General features: G+C 33.7%; 1 protein-coding gene across 6 annotated transcripts in view; it reads left to right on the plus strand.

The window, feature by feature from the left end:
- Positions 1-27,571, plus strand: part of ERBB4 (erb-b2 receptor tyrosine kinase 4) — a 982,069-nt gene that overhangs the window by 708,921 nt on the left and 245,577 nt on the right. For all 6 annotated transcript variants that reach the window (XM_032479938.1, XM_032479940.1, XM_032479941.1 and 3 more), the window contains exons 7-13: positions 1,104-1,245; positions 5,019-5,132; positions 5,244-5,370; positions 11,604-11,677; positions 12,473-12,563; positions 14,019-14,218; positions 25,209-25,341. In XM_032479938.1, coding sequence (XP_032335829.1) covers positions 1,104-1,245; positions 5,019-5,132; positions 5,244-5,370; positions 11,604-11,677; positions 12,473-12,563; positions 14,019-14,218; positions 25,209-25,341 — 881 coding nt within the window. The remainder of the gene's footprint in view (positions 1-1,103; positions 1,246-5,018; positions 5,133-5,243; positions 5,371-11,603; positions 11,678-12,472; positions 12,564-14,018; positions 14,219-25,208; positions 25,342-27,571) is intronic.

Here is a 27,571-nt window from a genome sequence, read left to right on the forward strand (position 1 = left end):
AGTCTCGTTCCGATTATGCGTCTCGTAGACCATCATCAGGGAATTGTCATGTTTGTGATAAAGTACTTGCTAAAACAACAATTGATTAAGACAATGTTTTGAGGAAACAGAATAAATTAGTACTTATTAATAACCAAACATACAGTTTATGATGATATGTTAAATACAGCTTGAGTTCACATTAGCTTGCCTTCCAAAGCCTGAATTATTCCTATGAAGGTTTAAATTTTTTAGTTAAGAGAATTAGTTCATCCCCTCTTCACATGACTTTATGTACGTATACATGTGTTCTATTTTTTATATCAAATACCTAGCTCTCAGGTGATAAAGTTGTTTTTAATTCTTCTCAAATGCATTTGAATCTATTAACAAATTGATGTCTTAATACAAATATGTAAGTCAGCAGTCACAAATTTACTTGAATTTGGTGACTTTTACCAAATGTTTTGATATTATGAAAAAGACCATACAGGAAGAGATATCATATTAGTTAATTATGGGCTAAGGAGAGTAACTTCTCTAGAATTTGCACTGTACTCTCAGCATGTACATTTGGCTCATCACTGGCCAGAACCTTTTCTTTAAGTCCAGTTTGAATGGCCAACACAACACTTTCTCACTATGCAATGATGGTCAGTGTACTTACCATGTCACTTAAGGCGCAGGACTCTCCAAACACCAGCTTTAGGGAAAATCTAGCCTGTACAATTGGGGATATAGTTGTCAGTGCCAGACTCAACATAAACCCTTTTGAATAAGTCTGAGCTTAAATAAGTTTCCACTATTATCTAACTTTAATAATTTTAACCAATTGTCAGCTTAGGAATTAGTCGATAGATACCAAGCAATCTGAACATCAGTAACTATAGATGGTATATTTACCAACATTGGAAAAACAGGTTTGTAAAATTGAGAAGTACAAAACAAATATGAACTTAAAAAATAAGCCTTAACAACCAGAGAATTATCAGGTTCCAGTTTTTATGAAATTGATGTATGCTAAACAAAGAACACAGCCCTCACAAAACTGCTGTAGAGCTGTCCCTTTAACAAGTGTTATAAAGGTCATTTGTAAAATGGAATTAATATCTGCTGTGTTGCAGGCTTGCATGAACTTCAATGACAGTGGAGCCTGTGTTACTCAGTGTCCACAAACGTTTGTCTACAATCCAACCACCTTTCAACTGGAGCATAATTTCAATGCAAAATATACCTATGGAGCATTTTGTGTCAAGAAGTGCCCACGTAAGTAACAGGATGAGAATAGCCACATTCATTAGCCCATCATTTAAAAGCAAAGGAATTTCATGTAAATTTATTGCAATTTGAAACTTGTGACAATATCATGAGTTACTTGGGTATGGGTACTATTACCATCATTTCACAAATCAGGAAATTAAAATTAAAAAAAAAAAACTGACTTGATGGGTTCAGACTCAGCAAAGGAGTGGCATGCTTGAGGTTACAGTACAAAGTCATGCACTGACTTCTCAACTCATTATTTCCACTGTATGTTTTTGCACGTGATGCCGTTCTTCAGAAAAGTGGTTAGTTAAGTGGCAGCAAGCTATGTAATGAGTGAGGTCTGCTTCTGATAACAATGAATTTTCACCTGAAATGATAAGTGACACTTCTTTGTGGTAGAATATATATCATTATAGTTTTAACATCCAATCCAGTCTTACACAATAATAATAGATATAAAGGGCATGTTGAGGGGTCTAAATTTACAACTCATTCTAGGCATTCAAAGTGATCAGCTTAACTTTCATCAAGAATACTATATGTCTTGGTATTTGCTCAAGTCAGTTTCTTTGTTTGAAGAGACCAATGAAACATTTCTCCAATGTTTTACTTATTGGAAGGCAGAAAAACATTGCTGCATTTGTCCACATACTCAATTAAAAGAAGGCTTTACAGTCTACAGCACATAGATGTTACTGGCTTCGTTCACTTCGTGCACATGACGGAGTAGGAAGTGTAAAGGACGTGAGATTAGAGTAGCTTTGGTTATGGCTTCGCCCACTTCCTAGCCATGTGGTTTTAAATGAACTATTTAGTATCCTATTTTCTCCTCTTTATTATGGGTGGTAATAATCATATGGCCCCTCTCTCTTTCCCAGAATCATTATAAAAATCAATGGATAGAGAATAAGTTTCAGAGGAATAGTATATAAAAACAAGTCTTTGAAAACAGTGATGATTCTGGCCATTATTACTAAATATTTTATATTGGTTAAAAGATTTATTATGCATATATTTAACATGTCACTGGATTACTATTCTAAAGTCACAGACACACTAACTCTAGGATAGTAGAGAATTTTCCACCCTAAACACCTTAATATCCAAATGCATGTTTTAGATCTAATAACTTCTCATCTAAAGTTACTCTGTATCTCACTAGCTACTATCCTTGCAAAACTGGGGGCTTGACAGCATTGCAGGATGGGGCTGGATGATGAAATTTTTCCTCTTCTACCTTCTCTTCTACTATTCTACCTTCAAATTATGGTTCCTTGCCTCAAAGACAGTCAAAACCATGCTTTTTGGGGGGTTTTGTTTTTGAGATTTTTGGTGCTTTACTGAAGCTCTATCCATTTATTTTGGTGCTTTATTCAAGTCCCAAGGTTGAGACCAGGGGTTGGGCTGGAGTGGAAGGAGTACCAGGAAAATCTGAGTTGGCAAAATTCTCTTTTGTTACTATATTCTTTAGAGTAATTTAGCTGAAGGCTCTCAACTCCTAAGTGTGGCAAGAGGTTAAACATTGAGAGCTTTTTTTTTTTTAATTATGTGCATAGTGACCACGGATATGGTAACTCATAAACTTCTTTTTTTGAATTAGTTTAGGTCTATCGAATTGCAGACTACTTTAAAACACTTAAGTATTTATCAGTGTAATTTATCAGTGTAAATCTTTGATGAGTCTTGCTCAGAAGGCATGATTTGCTCAACTGTAGGTATCTTGGAAAAACAAAGATGTTTAACTTCTAAATACTGGTCCCTACAATTCCTAATTCAGAATTCTGAAATTCAAAAACTCTAAACAGCAATTGTTTTTTCTTTTGAAACTCATTTGAATGCAAAATCTGAACCTAACTGATATGAAGATCTTTATAATTTTTATTTATTTCACTTGGCATAAATTGCTGCAGAAATGTAGAAGCTTTTTGATATGGGATATTCCTAAAGACTTTGCAGAAAGGATGGTTACACCTGTTATAAGCTGGGTTCTTGTGAGAGAGACTATTGTTAAGAAATGCTCTCAGAATCTAGACCCCTGGGGGAAGGAAGGAAGTGAGATCAGGCTGTGATGCAGGCTCAACAAAGTGTCTCTTTTGTAGCAGATGTCCTCCAGTGGATGTTAACTCTGAATACAAAGATCTATACACTTTGGACCCACTCCCATGGATTCATACATATCCCTCCACCCTGGACTCACTTCAATTCCAATTCAGATGTTCTAGAATATCTCCTCCCAGGGCAAGCCACTTCTCAGGAGTTCATACTGATTCTAAACTCATATTTATTCCACACAAAGTAAAGGATCATTTGTGCTACCCAAAACTATGCCCACTGGTAGGATTTTTCCTTGGCACTGTCTTTCAAGTCAACTCCTCAATGAGGCTTCAAGACAGCTGTTATCCACTTTTCAGCTACTTTCACCCACATACCAAGCTTAGTTTTTGTTCTTCTCTGTCAGCTTGTCATAAGTGCCCTCTCTTGGGCCTCGTGCAAGCGTAGGTATAAGCTGGCTGACGGAGAGATGCCAGCAAAGTGGTGGATGACATGGGGATCGGGACCACATGCATATGCAGTTTACTTGTGCCTCTGCCCCTGCTCATATCAATCCCAAATGTACTGCTTCCATCTTAAAAATGGATTGTTATTGGACCTACCCAACGTTATGACATCATGGTTTTTAACAAAACATTGTTTGTGATGGGAAATTCTGGCTACAAGTTCAGTCAATGACCCATGGCTAGGTCTTCTATCTCTACCAGGACTCCGAAGCCTGTTGGGAGCTGTTTGTTAAATGGTGTATAATTCTATGATTTGGATGGCCTGGGGTAGCTCTAGAATCCTAGAGGTCTCTGATGTGATTTTCCAGTTGGGGCTTGCCATAACTCCACGTGGCATATTTTCCCACCATAGATACATCTAATATCATAGAGCCTCTTGGGTTTTGTGACCCAAGTAGCAGAATTGCTGCACCCCACCTGCACCATATGCCTTTCCTGCTCTGGGCCCCGTTCAAGGCTGGAAGTCTTCTAGACCACTGAATAGTGGGTCAGAAGCAGTATTTCCAGACCTGGAAGGATACTGCCTTCAAAACTCAAAGCGGCCTGGCAGATAGTGGGAGGCTCTAGATGCCGTCATTTGTCCTTTTTGCAGGGAGGGAATGTCCTGGCATATTCTAGACCACTGGATTATCAATATGTCATGTAATTAGATGTTCCTGGTTCATTTAGTATACCTTTTCTAAAGTACTGCCCTTTCAAATTTCATTGTGTTTCTTGGCTTAAAATGATGAGATAGTTTCTAGGGCACACCACTGAGAGATGAACACATTTTCAGCATTTCCTCCTGGATATGAAGTGTGCTCTCTTGATCCAAGGCAGTTTAACTTCAGCTTCCTTTGTGCTTCATGTAACTTGAAGTAGTTTTAGGCTTCAAACTTACATCAGGACACGAAATGAAGTGGAACTATTGAAAAACACAAACTAAATGTCATGCAGTTTCCTAGGTCTATAAAAGAAATTCACTATCTTGGGGGCAGTTCAGGACGTGGAGCAGTAGCTAAGCAAGGACTAGCTGTTGTTAACACACACTGCCCTTGGATTTGAATGTGGATGTTCATAGGTGCTATTTCAGGTTGAGATAGTTAGAGAGTTGTTTTACGGAAAGAAACATACATCCTCTCAAGGGTGGGAGTCATTTTCAAACCCCGAAATACCTTGTTTTAAATTCTTTGGCTGAATTTCAACACCATTGCTGATTTCATCTTCTTCCATCAGATAACTTTGTGGTGGATTCCAGCTCTTGTGTGCGTGCCTGCCCTAGTTCCAAGATGGAAGTAGAAGAAAATGGGATTAAAATGTGTAAACCTTGCACTGATATTTGCCCAAAAGGTGATTTTTTTTCATTTAATAATGACAAAAATACTGTCATTTTATAGTAAAAATGCAAGTGACTGAAGAAAATTGTTCTTCACTTCCTGACTGTGAGTCTTGTTTCTGCAGCTTGTGATGGCATTGGCACAGGCTCACTGATGTCAGCTCAGACCGTGGATTCTAGTAACATTGACAAGTTCATAAACTGCACCAAAATCAATGGGAATTTGATCTTCCTTGTCACTGGTATTCATGGGTAGTATTACATTTTTGTAGAAAATTATTTTACAAAGTGTAGACCAAGCTTAAGAGATTCTTTAGCTTTATCTATTCAATTCCTTTTGAGACAGAGAGTTCCACCATACGCTAACACCCTTCTCCAACAAAATCCAAATGCCATATTACACCAGCAGTGATAGTAAACCAAAATTGCAGAATATATCCAGCTTATGAGTTTGGTGACTACTTAGATGTGAAAATATAGATTTGTATATAAGCTGAAATGTATTTGCAGGACATTCTCCTCAAATCCATAGATTTCAGTAAGCTCTATATTTTTAGATATGTTTAGGGAAGCAATATCATTGGGTGAAGTGGAGAATTTCATTAAAGTCCTAAACGATTAGTTCAAGACAACATAAATTAATATTTTTTTTAAAAATGTATCTCACAGAAAACCAATTAGTAAGTTGGAATTTATTCCGAGCTTTGAAAACTTTTCTTTGCCTTGATGCATCTTTTTCTCTTTTTTTTTTAGGTTGAGTAGTACTATTGTAAGAAATCTATTAAATGAATTTAATTTTGGCAAAAAAAATTGTAACATTTTCTGGGCTCCTTCATTACATAACCACCTGCTGGTTTTAACTGGGAAAACAACCAAGTTTGTATTCTTTAATTGCAATAAAAATGTCAATATTTTTATTTTATATTTTATCTGTTTGTCTATATCACAACTTAATCCCTAAATATTAGTGCTACAGGCTACAGAAAAATATCACTCACATATTTCAATTCAAAAGATTACTCTAAACATGTATCACATTATTTCTAGAAGCAAAACAATTTAACACATTATGAATAAATATGTCCAAATAGGAACAGCAAGAGAAATAAAGCAAAGCATTTCTTGCTATTCAAATAAATTATTGTAGGTCTTATTACATAAAGCATTTTTTTTACTTTAAAATATAGCTTTGAATATAGGTCTATGCCAGAAATGGTAGTAGTATTTATGCACTTTGTGCCCTAGATATGTTATATTTGGTCCAAGAGGTGTTTTTTGTTGTTGTTTTGGTTTTTTGTTTGCTTGTTTGTTTTAAAATAAGGTCAAGACTTTTAACTTCTCTTTTAAAAATATGTGGACTTGATTACTCTTAGCATACATTCCTGCATGGCAACAATCAACAGAGCTGGGTAGCACAAGCCATTTCAAGATGAGACTCATTCAGTTATATTCATCATAGTCCCCACTGGCCCTCTGAATCCATTTACATTGCTGTCGTTGCCTTTTTGACTTCACTGGGCCAATATTTAAGTTCATCTATGTAATTTAATGCATGCATGACATTTAATAAAACAATATATCTGCATTTTAGCTATTTTTAAAACCCAATATCATCACGAATGAAAGATTATACTATGTTAACAATGTCTTCTGAGAAATAAGAAGAGGTAGCACTTGATTCACATTGGCTGCTTCCACGTGGGTATAATAAATGAGTTGGCCTCAAGTTCATCAGTGTGGGGAAGGATTTGAAAACAGTCTCATGAATTGCTTTAGACAGGTGGTTTTCATTCCATTTAGGCCCAACATCCATCCCTTTTATATTAAGCATTTTAATATTTCTTTTTCAATTCTGAAATAAAACTCAGAGGTAATACAGTCTGCCTATATACATAGTTTTATAAAGTCATTCTAATTGCCCAACTGTAATTTTAAAAAGTTAGAAAAGTAATGTTTAATGAAGTATGTATTGATAGGAAAATGATCGGCTTCTACTAGTAATAAAAGTTTAGATTCATGACAGCCAGAATTAGAAGTCATTCTGCACAAGAAGTACAGGGAATTTAAGTGCAGAGGAATAGCTGACCACTGGAATAGGGAATAACCAACCAGACACATCATTATATGGCAAGAGACTACTGGACTACAGAATTACACACGAAGTATGATCAACCATGATGTTTGTGCACATGAGGCCCTACACTGCGTGGAACATTTTAAGATGATTCAAGACATGAAGCGGTCCTTTGCTGTGAAAGGCATTTAACTTCCTTGGCTTGGGATTATTACTAAAAGATTTAAGTATGCCCCAATCTCTGTTACAACTGAAACATCTCTACAAAAGTCCCAGCTTCCCAGCTCAGTGGTGGTACTGCTCCACTGAGAACCACCGCAAGAATTTTATGATAATAGAGGGATTATGAGCCAACAAAAGTGACTTGCTAATGGTCAGTCTTCTTACAGATAAACCATGAGTAAAAAGGTTTGAAAGAGACTTGATCTGGTGCAGCTCAGAATAATTATTTAGTCTTAGCTTATTGTGGAACATGTTTATCAAAACCGGATTTATACTAATTATAAAATGGTTTTACATATTCTCATTCTCCTAAGGCTTTAGAATAGGGGGATATTAATAAATAAATGTGAAAAAAGGAAAGTAGATGTTTCAAGGTATAAAAATAGATTGTGCAATAGGAATCATATGTTCACAAGTTTTCACAAGTTTATGAGTAAAATCATTGCAAGACATCAGACCAATCCAGGCTTTCAAGGAGAAAACCAGGTGAAAAGTGACTTCTAGAAAATCAACTCACATGGATTAGAAATAGAAAAATAAATCAAGTTTCTCTTAAAAATAAGAGTTAGAGTTTCTACTTAAGTGACTTGACCCAGACTAGACTGGAGTTTGGTTTGAGGCTCCACTGCCGACAGTCTGCATTGAGTGGTGCGGCTTCCATCACATGTTAAACGCTCAGTGTCCTCCAGTGTAAAGTTGAGAACTGGGTTAATGATAAATACCTACATCCTCTGGTTGTTGTGGGGAATAAAAACAAAACAAAACAAATTTCATTCAGCCCAGTACCTGGCATACAGTAAAACCTTAATAAATGGTATGAAAAAGAAAGAGGTTGGGAAAGAAAGGAGTAAGGGAGGGAAAGAAGAGAGAGAGAGACACACACACACAGAGAGAATGAAAAATAACAAAAACAAAAGTTAAAAACAAAATAAAGTTTCAAATAAAAGCAGGAGAAAAAGGCAGTTCAAAAGAAAAACCTTAATGACTTTATCTAGTATCTAGTTTATATTTAGCATAGTATAGTGGAACAGAGATTTCATAGACAATTAAAAACCAAACAAAGGCAAAATTATTTTTGTGGCAATATTTACTTTATGATAAATTATACTTCTTTGTTCAGAAGATTTTTTTTGTCCTTAATGATAGCACTTAAGTTTAACATTATAATTAATATTATCTCAAACATAATATATAAGGCATTTTCTGGAACAAATATATATGAAATATGATATGCTCCCCATTCCTAACCTCATACCAACAGGAAACATATATTCTGAAGTCTTTCCATCTTAGAACAATATCAGTACAAAGTTAATTGAGTAGGTCTCAGACATTTATGTATAGGTATATGTGTATTCACGTATGTAATAAGTGAGTGCATATGTGTATTATGGACAGAGAGAGAAATTTTAAAGGTGAATAATATAAGATATTATAAACAGAAAGCTTTAGTAAATTAACAAAACATTTTATTTCATTTAATTCCTGTTACTGTCAATCGTCTACTAACTAGTTTTTAGTAGGATGCATGGTTTGATTAAAATAGCTGGGGTATTTCTTTAAACTAATAGAAAGGCAAGATCCATAATTAAATGAAGTTATACTTTTCAAAAACAAATTTCTGCAAAAAATAAATTTACTATCAAGTTGTCAATTAAAAATTTAACATGTAAAAGAGCTCGAGAAAGTTAAATATATTTATAGTTTATAGCATAGTAGTGCCATAGCTAGAAATAAACTAGGCACTCATTTCTTTATTTGGAATGGAACTGCAGGTAAAATGCAGTGTTCAGGGTTATCAATAGGATCCTCTTTCGTGTCTTGTCATGTTTATCGTTGTTCATGTGCATATGTTTAGAGCAACAAAATGTTCACCAACTGAGTGTGTCCATGCTGTGTCCCAGTGAGACACTGATAAGAAAATGCTCAGATGATAGATAATGGAAAACAGATAATGTTTGGTGAAAAAATAAAATGATTTCAATAGAATCGTGAAAATATATTTCTCTTTATCCTGAGCTTTATTTTAGATCACCAAACATCAATGACAGGATGGACATAATGTTCTTTTTCATGCCCCTGAATTTAGCTAGGAAAGTCCTCGACTTTAAAATACTGTAGATTTCAAGTGGCTCTAGGATGGAACCCCCTAGGGGTACTTTGAAGTTGGTAAGTGGGATTCTGTCAACTTATTTTTTGAGAGTTCTGAATCTCTAAAATTAAGTGTATAAAATTTCTGCGGTCCGTTGGGTTTCATGTGAACAGTCCAGAATTCATTTCATCTCTGACAACCTGGATGTGTTCTCAGTAAAGATCTGGACTGACCCCATTATTGTGTGCTTACCCTGAACTTCGAGTGCTTCTCAGTAAAGTGAGAACATCAAAGAGTGAGTGTTGAAAGCCCATTCTGCTACTCAGAGCTAATGTTTCCTCTGCATACAAGTCTTTGCATGTGAAGAAATGGTAACAACAGTTTTCTCATGTGATGAACTTAATTGTGTGATTTCATATTCATCAAAAGCATTGTTTTTGATTCTGTATATCTTAAAAATAGAGCAAATTTGTTAGAATATTTAATTTAGCTTTTGAAAGGTGTTCATGTCACACTGAGGAAAATCTTAATTGCTTATGTGTGAATTATAGGGAGAATCGCGCGTAGTGTTGTCTAACTTCCTGTAGAACTCCACGTCAGACTAGTAGTGCGTTGTATCAGTTGCACTTCTTAGCTTGAAACAGTCGTTTCTGCAAGGAAAGATTTTTTTCTTTAAAGATATGTGATGGTTCAAAGTATAGAAGAATATATTGGTGAACCAAGCTGAGAGATCCAGTACAATGTGGTTCCAGAGATCAAGGTTGCTGAACTAACAGAGAATCTTTTCAAGGCTCTGATGCCAGGATGAATAAATACGAATAGACTCAGACTCACATTCCCAGAAGACAGACCAGATGTTTGTCAGGGGATTGCCGAGTGCTCTGACTGATAGCCTCCAATGGATCACCATATCCTAGGGTTCATTCCCCAAATGAAAATGAAGGTTCTCAGAGACTGTAACACAACAGATGTGCACAGAAAGAATAAAATTCAGTTAACTGCTCTGAGTGAATACATGCTTCTAAAGAAGCGTAGTTCATTGTTTTAGAAGGTTTGGTCTCTGTTGGAGAAGTGGCCAGTGAATGGAATTTAACTTTTCTCTGAAGATTTTATATTAATATGAGGTTTCTACTTGCCCAGAGTAGCACTGAACGTCTTTTAAAGTAATAAAATAAAATAAAATAGAAAACTATATATTCCTTTAAAAAACCTGAAAGTAGTGCTCGGATTACTGAGGATTGTTTAATATTATATCTATTCAAGTATGCAGTTATTTTGTACAATCAGCATGTAAAGCATGAAAAATATTTTCCTAAGATGAAAATGTCTGAAAAATATCCAATAAATATTTAATTTTAAAAGTTACTTTATATTCATTTCCAAAAAGACAGGGCATCTGTGTATCAATAATATTAATTATAAAAATACATTTATGCATTAGTAGATGGTATTTCAAAGTCTCCAAAATTTATAACACCTTTTGAGTATTATTAAATTTGTTGTAAGTTTTATTTTCAAATGTTACTATGATTCATATAGATGGAAGCAAATAGTTCCTGTGGTATGGAAGTGAACATAAACAAACCAGATTGCACTAACAGATAAATGTGAAGATATAGCAAAAAAAGGAAAAAAAAGACTTCCTGTATTTGCTTTCATCCTTCTTATGAAATTACAGCTTTGATTAGCTATTTAGTATGCTTTGAGGAGCCCACAAGGCAATTATGCTCACCATAACATAATTTATTTGAAGAGTATAGTTTCCCAATTAAGAATAAACTTTTAAAGGCAAAATAAAATAAAATGATTAATAAACAGAATTGCTATATTTGGAGGTTTTCAGGATAGTCAAATTGAACCATTCCTCTAGATCTAGAATAGCCTCCAGTGAAGAACTTCTATATTCTGTGTCATCAAAGTGTCCTCAAAACACCTTTTAATCCCTTTCCACATCTAGCATAGAAAAATTTGGATAAAACTTTGTTAACCTTCCTATTGTTAATTAAAATTGGATTTGAATGAAGTAAGTCACAATTCTCATATTTTCACTCCTTTATATAATTTGAAATTTGGCTACATTTCTTCTTGATTTTCTAGGGACCCTTACAATGCAATTGAAGCCATAGACCCAGAGAAGCTGAATGTCTTTCGGACAGTCCGAGAGATAACAGGTAATTTTTTTAAGTGAGTTTGTCATGCTAAGAACTATGTGAATTTTAGTGTTTTGTTGAAAGTATTACATAGTATTGGAATTTTCAAAACAAATTCTAGGTTTAAAAATACATGTTATTTTAAATGATGGGTATCTTTATTCCTTAGCATTTGTGCACATTTTGAAATTCTGTGGAATTAAAAAAAAAATTATCCTTGAAATGTTGATGTTACTGTTTTTGCAAATGTCAGTGGATCTTTGAGACCATCTTTTTCTATTTACTTTTCACAAATACTATTGAGAATGGGTAATATGTAGAATTCACTTAGCACATATTTATAAAGAACCTAGTATGTTCAGGACTGAAATAGTGGATGATATGGGGCCCATAGACATGAATCAGACATGGGATGGCTATCAAAGACTGTAAAATCAAATGAGGAGGGTTAGGTATATACATGGATGTCTTGGAATCCAAGACAGTCAGTTAATTTAAGTGTACAGGTAAGGTGGCAAAAGATTTCAAAAAAGAAATTGAAGCTATATGTTTTTCTTTTTATCTAGTTAGACTAAATATAGATATTTGGTGCTCTTTATTTTGACATTCATTATCTATTGAGTATTGAAGAAACTTTGGGCAAGACACTCAACCTTCGTAGAAGAAATATGAGGTTGAATAGTTCAGAAATGGAAATATTTGCTGCCTCTTTCTTACCCCCCATTTTCATTGTATTTTAAAAAGAATTACTAATAATTACTAAATGTTACTAAGACAATGACATTCTGAATTTTTTACTGCCCTTATCTTTTGTAGGTTTCTTGAACATACAGTCATGGCCCCCAAACATGACTGACTTCAGTGTTTTTTCTAACCTAGTGACCATTGGTGGAAGAGTGCTATATAGGTAGGTGTATATGTTCAAAGTTCCAGGTCTCTCTGCGTCTTGTGTACATATGTCAGAGCCATCAGACTCACTGATTTAAAGATCCGAGAAGTACTGGGTTTTCACTTTAAATTCCAAAGGAAAACTCAATGACAAATATCTCTGGTTGTGCTTTAAAGTATTCAGTTTTATTTTTTTTAACTGCCTATCACTTATTATTAGTGTTTTGCAGGTATGGAGTACATGATGTGAATCATAAAATTGAACCTTCTTTTTGATCATATGTTATCATAATTAAAAGATAGAGTTGAATGACCTGATAATGGCGTTGGTGTGTGGGATCCAAATGCTTTTTAACCAGTAGGTTCTTGTTCTGTCTCCAGCGCTGTCATTTGAACCAAGCGTCACAGCGCTGATAATTCAGGAACTGGTCCACCACCCTACATGCATCGCTAAGCTCACACTGCAATCCACAACTCAAGGTGGTTGTGATGAGAGCAACGATTTGAAAGACTGAATTATATCCCAGTTGTGTACACATACACACTCGCACATGTGTGCACACACACACAGGCATTTTATATTAATGCATATTATAGTTATATGTGTTTATATATATATAAAACACATGAAAAATTCTGAGTATTAAAAGCAGAACATATTTACATTTATAAATAAAGCAAGAGGGGGCAGCTTTGATCTCCAAAATATAAAATAATGTTGATTGAAATGTGGGGAGCACACTTGTTCTTTGGAGAATGGAAAAATAATCTAATTACAAAATGTAGACTGTGCTGAAATAAAAACAGCTTCCTTGAAATAATAACTTGCTTCCACAGTGTGGTTGTTATTTAACTTTTAGAGATGCTTTCTTAGTTGTCCAAGCCTTCTGAGTATTTTTTATAGTTTTAGCTTAATTTTTGGTATCTCCTATCCTTACTTATACATATTTCAATTATTCACAATTAACACTTTGATTTCTCAGGTATAAATTAAAGCTAAACATCGATAGTCATTCTGTGATATTTACCTTCATCCATTAAATAGAGTAGAATTAATATCTTACTTTAGATAGATGATAATTCACTCCATAAACATTTATTTAATTATTATTCTTAATATAGGATTTCATCCTTGAGGAACTTAAGATTTGGAGGGTAGGAGGAGGTCAGGCAGTGAGCAGCGTCAGTGGCACATATGTAGACAAGAAATGGAGATGTCATTGATATTCATGCTTCTAAAGGGTGAACTTTTTTGGGGGTCAAATCATTACTTTTAAAACTGTCATGTTTTACATAGCATGTAAAGGAAACAATATTCTGAGCACAGATTTATCGATTCAATCTTTTTAATGCTCTATTAACATTCTTCCTGGAGTAAGATATGACATCCTTACTTTACTTCAAGAATGCATGTCATGGACCAAGAGATAATTATTATTGTCCCATTTCTTTTTTCCTCCTCCCCTCTCTTCAGTGGCCTTTCCTTGCTTATCCTCAAGCAGCAGGGCATCACTTCTCTACAATTCCAGTCCCTGAAGGAAATCAGTGCAGGAAACATCTACATCACCGACAACAGCAACCTGTGTTATTATCATACCATTAACTGGACGACACTCTTCAGCACCATCAACCAAAGAATAGTGATCCGGGACAACAGGAAGGCTGAAAACTGCAGTAAGTACATTCCCCAGACATTAAAACCCAGAAACTTGAACATTTTTCTCCGATTCTGCATTGGACCAAACAATTAAAAATAACAGCAGGTCAGAATTGTTGCCCTCTTTTTCTCAACCCTTAAAGAAAGGTTGGTATAAAGTAATCAGAATAGGTGACTTTTTATAATATCTTGCATGTTCTTATAATATATTGAGTGTTCTCAAATCTTGCCTAATCCTAAGAACCCTCCTGTGGAGATTTAGACTCAAGAGGTGTAAGTGGAACCTGGGAATCTAAATGTTTAAAGAGCATCCCAGGCAATTCCTTGGATCCATTCAGTTTGTGGAAACCCACTCTATTTAAATTTTCTGTTTACTTTTTGTTTCAGTGAATTTGATATCAGAATAACAAAGTATTTGCCATTTAGGGGTGGTGAAAAAAAAGACGTGTTCTTCTGAAATGTGTAAAACATGCTGTTCCAGAAGTTTGCTATTCAAGAAGAAAGTTAATTTCATAAACACATTTTTTGTGGGCATGGCACTATCTCTTTTTTCATTATTTGGCTCCTTGTTGGTCCACACCATCACTTCTTTGTTACACAGGAAGCAAGTAATGTTTCCATGAGTACATACCTATGTCATTCCTTTCTTATTCTTTGGTATTCCAGTGATTAATACTTAATTCTTTCCTGTTTTTCTCTTGAGTATGGCTTTCTTTTACATCCTACAAGTGCCTCGACTGTGCATATAGTAGTGACTTGCTTATGATAAATATCAAATAAAAAGACTTAGAATTCAAATGATCTGTTTACAAATGCGTGCTCTTGTTGTGGTCATGTTGAGTCAGTCCTTTTTAAAGTCACATTCCTTAGAAACATTCTGCTTTCAGGAAGTCTTCTTGCTTCTTTGATGTCACCATTGGAACCATCACAAGGATATGCACAAGTAATGATTAAGTTCATTGTTTGTGTATATGAATGAATAGTACAGAACATTTTTTTTTAAATGTAAACTCTTAAAGAGGCCAATATGATTTAAGTTTACTAAGTTAAGTAGTCAATGAATTAATGTATTTATATCTCATTTTGTACCAAAAAGTGTTTAAGGCAGCTCAGGTTAGTAATTTTTATAAATTACGACTTACAATTTGTGAGGAACTCACATGATAGCTGTTTTGGATCCTTCAAAGTATATTCCAGAGAAAAGACATCTATTGCAACATGGGAGTGTTATTTTGAATGAATTTGAGTTCTTACACATTCTACACAGTATCAAGAAATATAAAATCTTATTATATACCAAAATATGCATGTTCACACTGAGTGAGATTTATCCTTTCATTTAGTCTGGATTATTTCCTTCATTTTATACATTTCTGATTCCTGACAGAAGGCTTGTTTTTCTTTTTCTCTAATACTTAAGCTTCTTATCCCACATTACTGTATGTGTGTTTGGACATGCCCTAGACTGAGTAGATTATTCATGGAAGTAAAATAGAACATTTTTCAACACGAACTTATAAATACTCTCCTAAGTCAGGGTTATACTCTCCTTTTCTTCCACTTTCTTCAAAAAAAAAAAAAGCAAAACAAAATGAAAACAAATGATAGTACTACTACCTTATAAAGATAAAATTTAATTATAAAAAAAAAACTAAAGAAAAAAATAGAAGAATCAGAGAAAACTATTCTTCTTTGACTCATTTAATCATTTTACAAATCCCTTCTTTTGTCTTTTGTGAGCCTGAATAAAAAGCAAATAAGAAAATGCAGAAAGAGATTAAATGTAAAAAAGCAAGCTAGGAAAAATTTATGTAATTATTTCATACCTCTTTAAGACTTCTAAACATTTCAAACAACTGAAAGAAAGATAATAATGATAATAATAATAATAATAATAATAATACACTAAAAATCTAACATGTTCAACTTTCAGTGTTGTTTCTCTTGGACAGAGTTTAGCCATTTTTCACACTGTGAACATATTTTATTGTTCTATGCACTTAGTTGACTTTACAGTTTCAGGAAGAAATGAAGCAGTTAGAAGAAAGCAATTTTGTGGTACCATAGTATAAAATTAAGCATATATATATTTTATTTTTAATATCTTAGAATAAACAATTTTTGCATGAAATCTATTTATCATAATTTGGGTTTCAGTCTCATCGTATTCTGGATCCTGCGTTTTCAGAAATGTAACTACCTTATAAACTTGACCTCAGAGGTAATGTTACTGATGTTAAATTCAGCCTGCAGTGGTTGCACATTTTTGATTAAAGCCATTTTATCATCCATAGCATTATCTGCAAATGTGAAGACTTAAATATTTGCTTCATTTAAAATGCATCATAAATACTGCATTTTTAGATATTATCTCCTAATAATCTACAACCAGACATAGACAAGCACACACACATTATAAGACATATGCATACACAGATATATAGTGCAATGTATATGCATGTACACATACAACACACGTGCACATCCCTGCATACACACACATAAATGCTCACACACACAGTCACCATAAAATACTCTGATCTAAATCTGTGTGTTGGATTGGCAACTTAAAAGAAAAGACAGCCTTGATTTTTAACAGTGATTTTTGGAGTTCAGTATGCTTTAAAATAGTAATGACAAGAGAAGAAAAACTTCACCTCATCTATAAAGTGTGACCATGGCTTGAGCAATCTTATTCTTTTAAGTCACAAATTTCAAAGCAGACTTTATGGTTTGAAGAGATTGAGGTTGAGAGAAACTCCAGGACATGAAAAGCTAGGACATTTTCTGCCTGTTTTATGTGTATGGTTATGGTAGGGACAAAACAGTGCTAACTGGAAGGAGTTTTAGAGTAGGTATATAAAGTATTTGAAGTTTCTTTAAATATTTAAGCATAAACTTTTAATGCCAGAATATAAACAGTGAAGAGATAAATATTACACCAAACTTCAGAATCTGAGTTACATTTGAACTCATACATCTCTATTTAGGGATATTTGCATATATATACACTTGAACCAACATAAACATGAGACAAATTATATTTATAATAATTACTTTTCAAAATGGAAATAATTTTATTTTTCTAATTATAATAGCATTTTTATCATTGTTAGAAATCAAAACAGTAGAAAAATGTTTGGTAGATAGGTAATGAAACATTTTCATATATAAATTGGTTCATACCATATATATTTAAATACTGTTCAGCCTATCTATGCCTTTTACTTAATATATTCTGAGGGTCTTCCATATCAGTATATAGAGCTCTTCCTTATTCTTTTTCAAGTCTGTGTATAAAAATACTTATTGAGTAAGTGCCGTATTAATGGTAATTTAATTTATTTTCTAGTTTTCATGTCGATGCTTCCATGATGTGAATCTTTGTTCATAAGTCATTTTACACTGTGCAATTACTTCCTTGGGCTAAATGCTCATAAGTGGAAATTCTGTGTAAATGAGGTTACAGATAATAAATTTGGTTAGATATTGCTACATCACCTTTCAAAAATAGTGGATTGGTTTGCACTTGTCCTAAACAGTGTTTGACAGGGAATATTCCACTGCTCTTTACAACACTGAATATTATCCATGGTCTTTGGTGATCTGAAGTATGAAAAAGACGCCTTTTAAATTTAAGTTTTTTGGTTGACATTGAGCCTCTTTTTATGTGTTGACTAATCATTTATATTTCTTCTCTTGAAAATTAGATAGTTATGAGCTTTAACCATTTTCATTTCTGGATTTGAAAGGTCTCATGACATTAAATACATCATATTTTTCTCTTAAATATATTATGTATAACTTTCCATCTATAAGTAATTAAAAAATTATCTTTTTATAAACAAACATTTTATGTTTTTATCTAGTTAAATGGATACGTTTTTCTTTTTCTTTTTATATTTATATTCTTGGCATGGTCTTAGTCTTTTTCTTCTAGTACTTTAAAACTATACTGAAATTTTTAATCCATCTATAAGTTTTGGTATAGCATAATTTTTGAAAAATCTTCAATTAATTAGGATATTGATCAAACATAATTTACTGAATAATCTATCTCTTCTCACTGACTTTAGGTATCTGGAATATTTCAGCTAAATAGCAAAAAAGTGCCAGATTCTACTTCTCAATCTGTATAGTTTAGTTATCACCACCACCCTGTAAAGTTTAATTATCACAATTTTTCAGATGAATATATAAATATTCAGAATATTGAATAATATTCTCAAAGTTTGGAACTATTAAAATCACATTCAGAATTTCAACCCAATGTGTATCTAATTTCAAAATTCATACTCTTCATTTCACCATGATTCCTCTCCAAATAAGGAGAAAGTGATGGATGTACATAAGAAAATCTGTTGATTTACTGAAGAATACCCTATATAGCATAATGATCAAGAGAACACTCTAGAGTCAGTAGTCTGGATTTTAATCTCAGCAAAACTATTTCCTAGGAGCTTGGCCTTTGGTAAGCTACTTAACATCTCTGTACCTCAGTTTTATCATTTGTAAAACAGGTGTAATAATAATGCTCAGCTCATTGAATACCTGGCTCAAAATAAGTGCTATACATGGTTAACTGTAACTATTATAGTGCAGTCAAGCTCTTTCCTAGTAAAGAGATATTGTATAGTGTATATAAACCTATAACCACATTATGTGGTGTGGAGATTCAATATTTAATTTTTACTTAATGAGAAGTTCCTTTTGGGGGAACAAAAAAACAAGGAGAAATATTGAGGGTCTTCTTTCTTTTAGGCAGATGAAAACTTCACATCATCAAGGTGGTGAATTATAAATTTGCAAGTAACGTGTCAACTGGTGATAGGCATAAAAGAAATAAGAATAATTATTAATAGGAGCCTAGACATTTAAGAATTTAAAAACAACCTCCCGAGATCTTAAATGAATAAAACAGTTTATGCTTGAGACTCCTCTAAAATATGTTTTTTACTTTTTCTCTTATAACTAAAACATTTTAAGGTTGACTTTATGATAAGTAATAGAGTCAGTGTTTTATAAATATATTGACAAAATATGAACTTTAGATTAATGGTTCAGGAGACAAATATTTGATAATGAAGAATATATTCTTTTGCACAAAGAATATAAAAGGAATATAAATTTCTATATGTATTTGTGATTTTGATGTTCCTGAATTTTGAGAGTAGAAAAATCCACCTCATTGAATATAAATATAGAAAAAGGAAATTGCAAAACTATAGTTAATTGGTAATAACTGAACCCTCTGGATGACAATACAATTCAATTTTACAATGAGTCACTGCATGTCCAGAATTTAATCTGAACGTGAATCTTGACACTTAGTTGGGACAAAGGTTTGATGAGTAGAGAACAGAGGGTATCTGACACCAGTGGAAAATACAACAATATTTGCTTAACATATTATTTTGTTTTTTCTGTGGTCAGAGTGACAATAACTGCAAAATAGTAAACATTTTATTTTACTTTTTATAGTATCATGAGAAATTCTGACTTTCTATAAATCACAGTAAAATTGTATTGTCAACATTATCATTTCTAATAAGTTGTACATTGTAGAAAAATAAATTTTGTTTGTAAATTAAGGTTTTCCTTGTTTTAAGAATGCATTGCTAAAGTCACAGATTTTCTTACCTTCTCTGTCACACATAATATGCCTTTGATTTGTACACTTCTAGCCCAGCCCATACTCTCTTGGGTAACTGTGCATTTCCAAACAAAGATCTGCCAGGTCAGAGGAATCATCCTTTGGCTCTCATAGCCAATATTTACTGGGAAATTAGTGAGCTTTGCCACAATTTTCAGTAAACCATAGCTCACCATGGGTCATAAAGTGCATAACTTAGATATAGTGAAGTCACTATTCTAAGCAGTAAGAACATAGAAAATCTTAATTGTACTTTTAAGATTTTACCAAAGTTATACATTAATACACTGTTCTTTGTAAAAAAAAATCAAGTAACATTTTCTCATTGTATTTGAAACAGCACAATGTCTAATTACTAACAATGCTACAAAATGTTCTCTGTGTTCTTATCAAAAGGGTAATAAGCAGTTATAGTTTCAGAAATGACATCCCTTCTATTTTGTAATCTGGAAATTCTGAAAGAATGAAGTGCCTCTCAGCAATAAAAGGCAAGATTACTGTAGGCTTTAGTTTTTATCACAGATAACATTTTAACCTGACTTGCCTCTAATCAGTGGGTGAGAAATTATAAAGCAAAAACTTGTAGTTATTAAAAATGCAGAATTCTGATGTTTAAGTGACTTCCTGTTAATATATAATAATGTAAGGTGTAAGAAAGATAGTTCAATAAAAGTAACTGAATATAAATGTGTAAAATCAAATTTTATGTAAGTAGATGAAGAATTAAAAAGGAATAAAAGAGTGATATTAAAATTTAAAGTTATAATATCTATTTTTATATGCATTCAGCCATTTTAAGGTTATTTAGAGAGTGTTTCATATTCTGAAACATATACATTTATGTACAATTTTTCTATATACATCTTCATGGGATAAACATGATTATCAGTGGAAATCTTTAAGATGGGAAAAAAAACCCAAAAGTTATATTATGAAAGCAACTGGTAATGAATGAGTATATTCAGAATCATACTGCATAGTGTCATGAATCTCCGTTTGCATTCAACATCTTCCTATTCTTGTAGAAAATATAATCAGTGCCTCAGAATGTTTGTGTATCAAACTTCTGTCTAAGGCCCTCAAACATGTTTTCAGTTTCTTCCTTTAGGTTGTTCACAAAGCCATCAGCATTCCCTTGATACCGCCCATTCCATGATAGTACATCAACTTTTGATCTATTTATTTCACCAACTCACATTGTTTATTTCAGGTTTGAAAACCCCTCACTCTTGTCGCTTTATCCTCTCTCTCCCAAGGGTGATAGAACTTTACAATACGTGGAAGGGTGAAAGATTACTGCTTATGATTTTCTGTTAAATGGTTTGACGTTAGTTGGAGAAGAGATTTTTAGTTTTGCCCAAACTCCTACCTGTCTTTTCTACTGCCTACTGCCTCCCTTAGTCTCTACTCAGATGTTCCATTTCAGAGCAGTTTTGGATCAGGGAACGAGTATCTCCTGCAGGAAAGCTGGAATAGGCAGAAAACCATAATAAATTACTTTCTTCTAATTCTTTTCAAATGACTAGATGGTGATATTCAAGGCTGGTTGGTCATTTTTGGCAGCGTGAAACCATGGGAAGTGTCTCCACAAAGCATAGAACAAAAGGCCAAGGAAGCTACTTCTTTAAAATTTTTAAGAGAAAATAAGTTTTCAATCAGCACCAAGAATTCAACAGCCCTCTGACCTCCCAGAATGATAGCCCCCCATGAGAAAGAGAGGGAGGCCCATTCAGTGGCTTACAGTTCAAAATGCCCTTATAAACTTCGCTAAAGAAACTTTAGCACTGTGGCTATTAGGCAACCTTTAACTTCCTCTGTGTTTTCTCTGGAAGCTGTAAAATAGTTTTTTTCCTTTATCTCAGTCTGAATTGTACCTGTCTGTTAAAATTTTGAGAGATAATAATGTGCTTAGTATTTCGACCTTTACAGAGAATACTGAACTTGCTTTTGTTAAAATAGAGGCAAGCTTAAATAATGGATCTTGCTACTGTGCTGCATGTGTGAAAGTAAATGGATTAGCTCCAAATATTGAAATGAAGTACCTGTCTACAAGTACACAGGCAAAAAAAAGACCTTCTCTTTCATGGCACAAGACTACCTACGTATGCTGTTTGCCTTACTTACCATATGTAGAGGCATGGGTTTGATTATTATAAAGTATTTCGACAGATACTATGAATCTTTTCCGATAAAGGCTGAAAGATATGATGTAGTTGTAATAGTTCAGTTTTTGTGGTCAGAGCAACATAGATTCAAATCCTTACTCTACAACTAGGCATGCAGCCTTGGGCAATTATTTACATGTTACTCCTCTGTAAGTTAATAATAACATCTACCTTTCAGGGCTATGAGGACGATTAGACACCATATTAGTAGTAGATAATAATGCAGGGTTGCTTATTTAACTAAGTCCTCAATAAATGTACTTAAGAAAAATGTGGAAACATTCAACTATGCCCACATGTTTACTCTTAAAAATTACAGTTGGCCTAACTTAATGTGTAGACAGCATTAGGTGAGCCCACAGAAAGATAGACAGCAATCTGAGATGGGAAGGATAAATAGGAATTATTAAGGCAAAGGGGTCTGGGGGAAATTGGGCATTACACCTCTAGCCATAGACTCCTTGAGCTGAGGATACAGAGCAATGAGTAATTAAAGCGAATGAATACTGATATACACAGCAACATAGATAAATCTCAAAATAAGTATGTGGAGTTAAAGAAACTATATAAAAAAAGAATACATACTGTATATTTCCTACAAAATTCTAGGAAATGCATGCTAATGTATATTGAAAAAGCAGACCAATGGTTGTCTGAGAATGGGGCAGGAGGAAGGGATTACATAGGTCATGAGGAATATTTGGAGGTAATGAATATATTCTTTGCCTGGGTTTCATGTATATATATATATATGTCATGATTTCATGTATCTGTCAAAACATCAGATTGTACACTTTATATATGAGCAGTATATGTCATGTATACTTCAATAAAACTGCTAGGCACACACACAGTTTCTCTCTTAAACTATATTGGAAGAGATTATTCAATTAAGCAATTGTGGAGTGAAAAGATAGCTTTTCTTATTTTTAGGCAGGGAAAAATACATTTTATTTTATTTTTTAAAATTTTTTATTGAGTTCTAGTCAGTTTACAATGTTGTGTAAGTTTCTGGTGTACAGCACAGTTTTTCAGTCATACATAAATATACACATACTCATTTTTATATTATTTTTCACCATGAGCTACTATAAGATCTTGACTATATTTCCCTATGCTATACAGTATAAACTTGTTTATCTATTCTATATATACCTGTCAGTATCTGTAAATCTCAAACTCCCAGTCTGTCCCTAACCACATCCCTCCCCCCTGGCAACCACAAGTTTGTATTCTATGTCTCTGAGTTTGTTTCTATTTTATAATTAAGTTCATGTGTCTTCTTCTTCTTCTTTTTTTAAGACTCCACATATGAGTGATATCGTACTGTATTTTTCTTTCTCTTTCTGGCTAACTTCACTTAGAATGACATTCTCCAGGGACATCCATGTTGCTGCAAATGGCGTTATGTTGTCATTTTTATGGCTGAATAGTATTCCATTGTATAAATATACTGCAGCTTCTTTATCCAGTCATCTGTTGATGGACATTTAGGCTGTTTCCATGTCTTGGCTATTGTAAATAGTGCTACTGTGAACATTGAGGTGCAAGTGTCTTTCTGAATTAAGGTTCCTTCTGGATATATGCCCAGGAGTGGGATTTCTGGGTCATATGGTAAGTCTATTCCTAGTCTTTTGAAGAATCTTCATACTGTTTTCCACAGTGGCTGCACCAAACTGCATTCCCACCAGCAGTGTAGGAGGGTCCCCTTTTCTCCACTGCCTCTCCAGCATTTGTCATTTGTGGACTTTTGAATGATGGCCATTCTGACTGGTGTGAGGTGATACCTCATTGTAGTTTTGATTTGCATTTCTCTGATAATTAGTGATACTGGGCATTTTGTCATGTGCCTATTGATCATTCAGTGTCTTCATTGGAGAATTGCTTGTGAAAAGATATCTTGATAGATCTAAGTCTGTCATGAGAAAGAATTTTATGCAGTTTAACACAGGGGCCTCCTTAAAGCTCTGGGATATCAGAAAAAAGAATACATGAATTGGAAGATTTTGTTTCACTATTTTAAAACTAATCAGCATCACAGATGCTGGCAATTCACTTTCTCAAGCATTTGTTAGAGAGACAGCTTTCACAGATAGGATCCCTCTTTAAATTACAATCACATATTCAATGCTATCCCATCCCATCTCACAAATGCTCTTGTCATAACAAGTTACATCCCCTAATTAGTAGAGTTGGTAACTAACAGGAAGGTGAAAAGGCTTTTGATGTTTTTAATCTTCTAGGAAATTCTTAATATTTTATGAAAATCACATGCAATTGTGTTTCACATGCCTCAAATCACTTTTCAGACACCCAGAACAGCATTTGAAGTTTTTATTGGCCTTTCTTATTCAATTTCTATCACTTCACTAAAATTACATTTTTCAGTATAAATAATATACTGAATAAATATGATATGGTATAAAGGGGGACAGAGGTGGTGAATTTCAGTGGCAATTTTAAAACATAGCCACCAAATTTGTTGGCACCCCCCCAACAACAAAAAATATAGAGATAAGACTAAAGAACATTGTTACTCATTTAATCTCAATACTTCCTCATAAATAACTTCTACACTTTGTTTAAAATTATTTTAAAATGCTTTTCTTGCGTGTGTCAGTTTGACTCAGTATCAAGGTAAGCTTAGTCAGAGTATACCAGAGGCCTGTACAAACTTGTATTTTATTTCTATTTCTTTCCTCTCTTGTTCACTTTCATATAGTCTTCCTTTTCTTTTCCTCTTTTAATTTTTGTTTTTTTTTTTATGACAAATATCACTCATTCTATTTCTGCATGAAGTTCTCATATGAAATTGAAGTCACAAAGTTTGGTGTATTAGTGGAGCCAAGGATGCTGCCTTAGAACAGTGTGTTTTGTTCCTTACCTTAATTGGAAGGTTAATGTCTGTCACTCTTCCTCCCTAGAGTTTTGATCTAGGCAATGGCTGTTTGCTCAGTCTTATGAAAATGCAGTGATGTTACACACACAGGGACGGGGGCTCTGCAATGTGGCAGAAGCCAAGGGTGGCGTGGGCCATGTGACTGGGTAGGCAAGCAAAGTTATCTGCCATAGATCTCTTTCAAACAGACCCCTTCAGAAATAGCTTTACTTAGGAAGATTCCTATTAAAATGATAAGTTTTGACATAGGCTTCTGTTTTATTTCCCCTTGATTTTGGTGTGTTTTTCAGCTGCAGAAGGAATGGTGTGTAACCATCTCTGTTCAAACGATGGGTGCTGGGGACCTGGGCCAGACCAGTGTCTGTCATGCCGTCGCTTCAGCAGGGGAAGGACCTGCATAGAATCGTGTAACCTCTACGATGGGTAAGGCATCTTACAAAGCAGCCTTTATCTCATGAACTTTGAGGTGCTGATTGGCTTAGATTTTAAATTGACAATAAAATGGTAAAGTTTCAGAATGTGTGTGCTGACCAAGATTTTTAGGAGAGCTTTTGTTGTATAAAGGAGAAACATATAAAAGAATTGTTTTAAGGCAAAATAATTTGATTTAAATTAACAAGATAGGCAACATGCGTATTAACTGTCGTGCACACATTTTAAAAAGTGTACCAAAATAGGTAATTCTTAATAAATGATAATAATTTAAACTTATACAAAGTTGAAAAAAATATATTTCTATTTTCTTTATGAAGGACATTGTTACAAGTAATATTTCCTAGCATATGCCTCAACAGTCTTTTTTTCTCATGTTTTCCTATTAATTTTCAAGAGGAATTACTGCATACTTTTGATTTGTTTCCATTCAGGTTGTGTGTCTATTTGATTGTGTTAGGAATAAAACATGTTTCTGTATCTCTGACAACTGTTTAGCCCTATAGAGAAATCACCTTTGTAGTTTCTAGTTGAAAAGATTTTTGAGAGTGTTCTGTCACTTCCTAAAGATAACCCAAGACATACTTTAAATCAAGTATTTTAAATTCCATCTGATAGTACAATAATCAAATTGCCAACAATAAAACCTAGTATATACCTTGTTGCATGGCATTTCATATACTCATAAAATCACTTCATCCTAACACACCATTTCATGCATCGCAGTTGTCCTTCATTAATATGATGATGCATTTATAGTACTGTCCCTGAGTCAAATTTTCCTATATTGCTCACTGAACAGATTCTCAACAGTTTTGTAAAAGTGTAGTTTTGAAGTTCTTTATTCCATTTCTTCTTCTGCCTCATGAATTTTCCCATTTTAACAACTGTTTTCATGATCCCAGATAACACTGTATTTTTGCATTTTACATCAGAAAGATAAAAATTTATGGATTATAATAATACTGATACGTCTCTTCTTTGAAAGATGACCAAAACCAATTTCTTCCATGAAATTTAGGGGAAAAAAATTAACGTTAGAATTTTAAGTATAAAAACAATTTAAAAGAAGAATTTAATAGTTTTGTCAGGAAAATTTCAACTTGTAATTTTATGAAGTACAGTCAATTCTTTAATTTGATAATGAATAGCAAGTTATTTGCTGCTTGTGTCATTGAATTGTGTTCATGCTTGTTGACATTATTATGAAAGAATGATATTTTCTGTACATAAAATACCTCAGATTAAAATGTGCTTGTCTGTGTGTAGCAACTGATGCCATTAAATGGAACTAATAGAATTTAATTACATTAAGTGAATGTTACATCAAAAATTTATTGAATATGTATGTGTAACTTGAAAGAGAGAATGGAATCTCTAGAAATCATTTTATCTAACAGAAGCACCTTATGAACAGTGAGAACTGGTAGAATGTAAGTTTTGGCCAGGTCACAACCCTGTGGAAGTAGCAAGCCAACCCCAGAATTCAGGACATCCGATTTTCATCCAGTGTCCTTTCTGGATGGCCATTGTTTTTCTTTAATGTTTCAGTTTTAAATTTGTTAGAAATATTATTGACGTATAGTCAGTTACAATGTGTCGATTTCTGGTGTAGCAAATAGTGTTTCAGTCATGCATATACATACATTTATTTGTTTTCATTTTGATCACAGCATTGGCAAAGGTAGCACAAGGAAACTGTGAGAAATGTGTGGCAGCAAAAACACAAAGCTCAGTGAGCAAAGCTCACGCTAAATCGAATGTGATTTGTTAGGTCAGATTCAAGTGAAAGGGGATCTCTGACAAAGTCATCGCGGAATCATTAGGAGACAGGGAAGGGAAAAAGCAGTGATGGAGACAGTGACAGTAAAGAAACTACAAAGAGAATCTGTTCTGAGATCAGAAAGGAAGGGAGCCAGAAGCCATACAAATATAAGTCTAGTCTATAAAATAAAAGGCAGCGAGGTTGTCTCCATGTTTTTTTATGACGTATTCATTGTACTCCTCAACTCTGTGTTTGTGGAAGGGAGTTTTGGAGAAGAGAAAGAAAAGCATGATCTATGTTTTAGTATCATAAAAACTATTACCTTCATTTAGAATTGTAGCTCTTCAGTCACCCAAGAAACTGTTTTCAGAAGCAGGACTTTGCTGACCATCACAGGCTTTGCTGTAACTATCGTATAATTTCATTGTACATGTAGTGCTCTTGATTCTCTTTACA

Source organism: Camelus ferus, chromosome 5 (assembly GCF_009834535.1).
Source record: "Camelus ferus isolate YT-003-E chromosome 5, BCGSAC_Cfer_1.0, whole genome shotgun sequence".
Lineage (NCBI taxonomy): Eukaryota > Metazoa > Chordata > Mammalia > Artiodactyla > Camelidae > Camelus > Camelus ferus.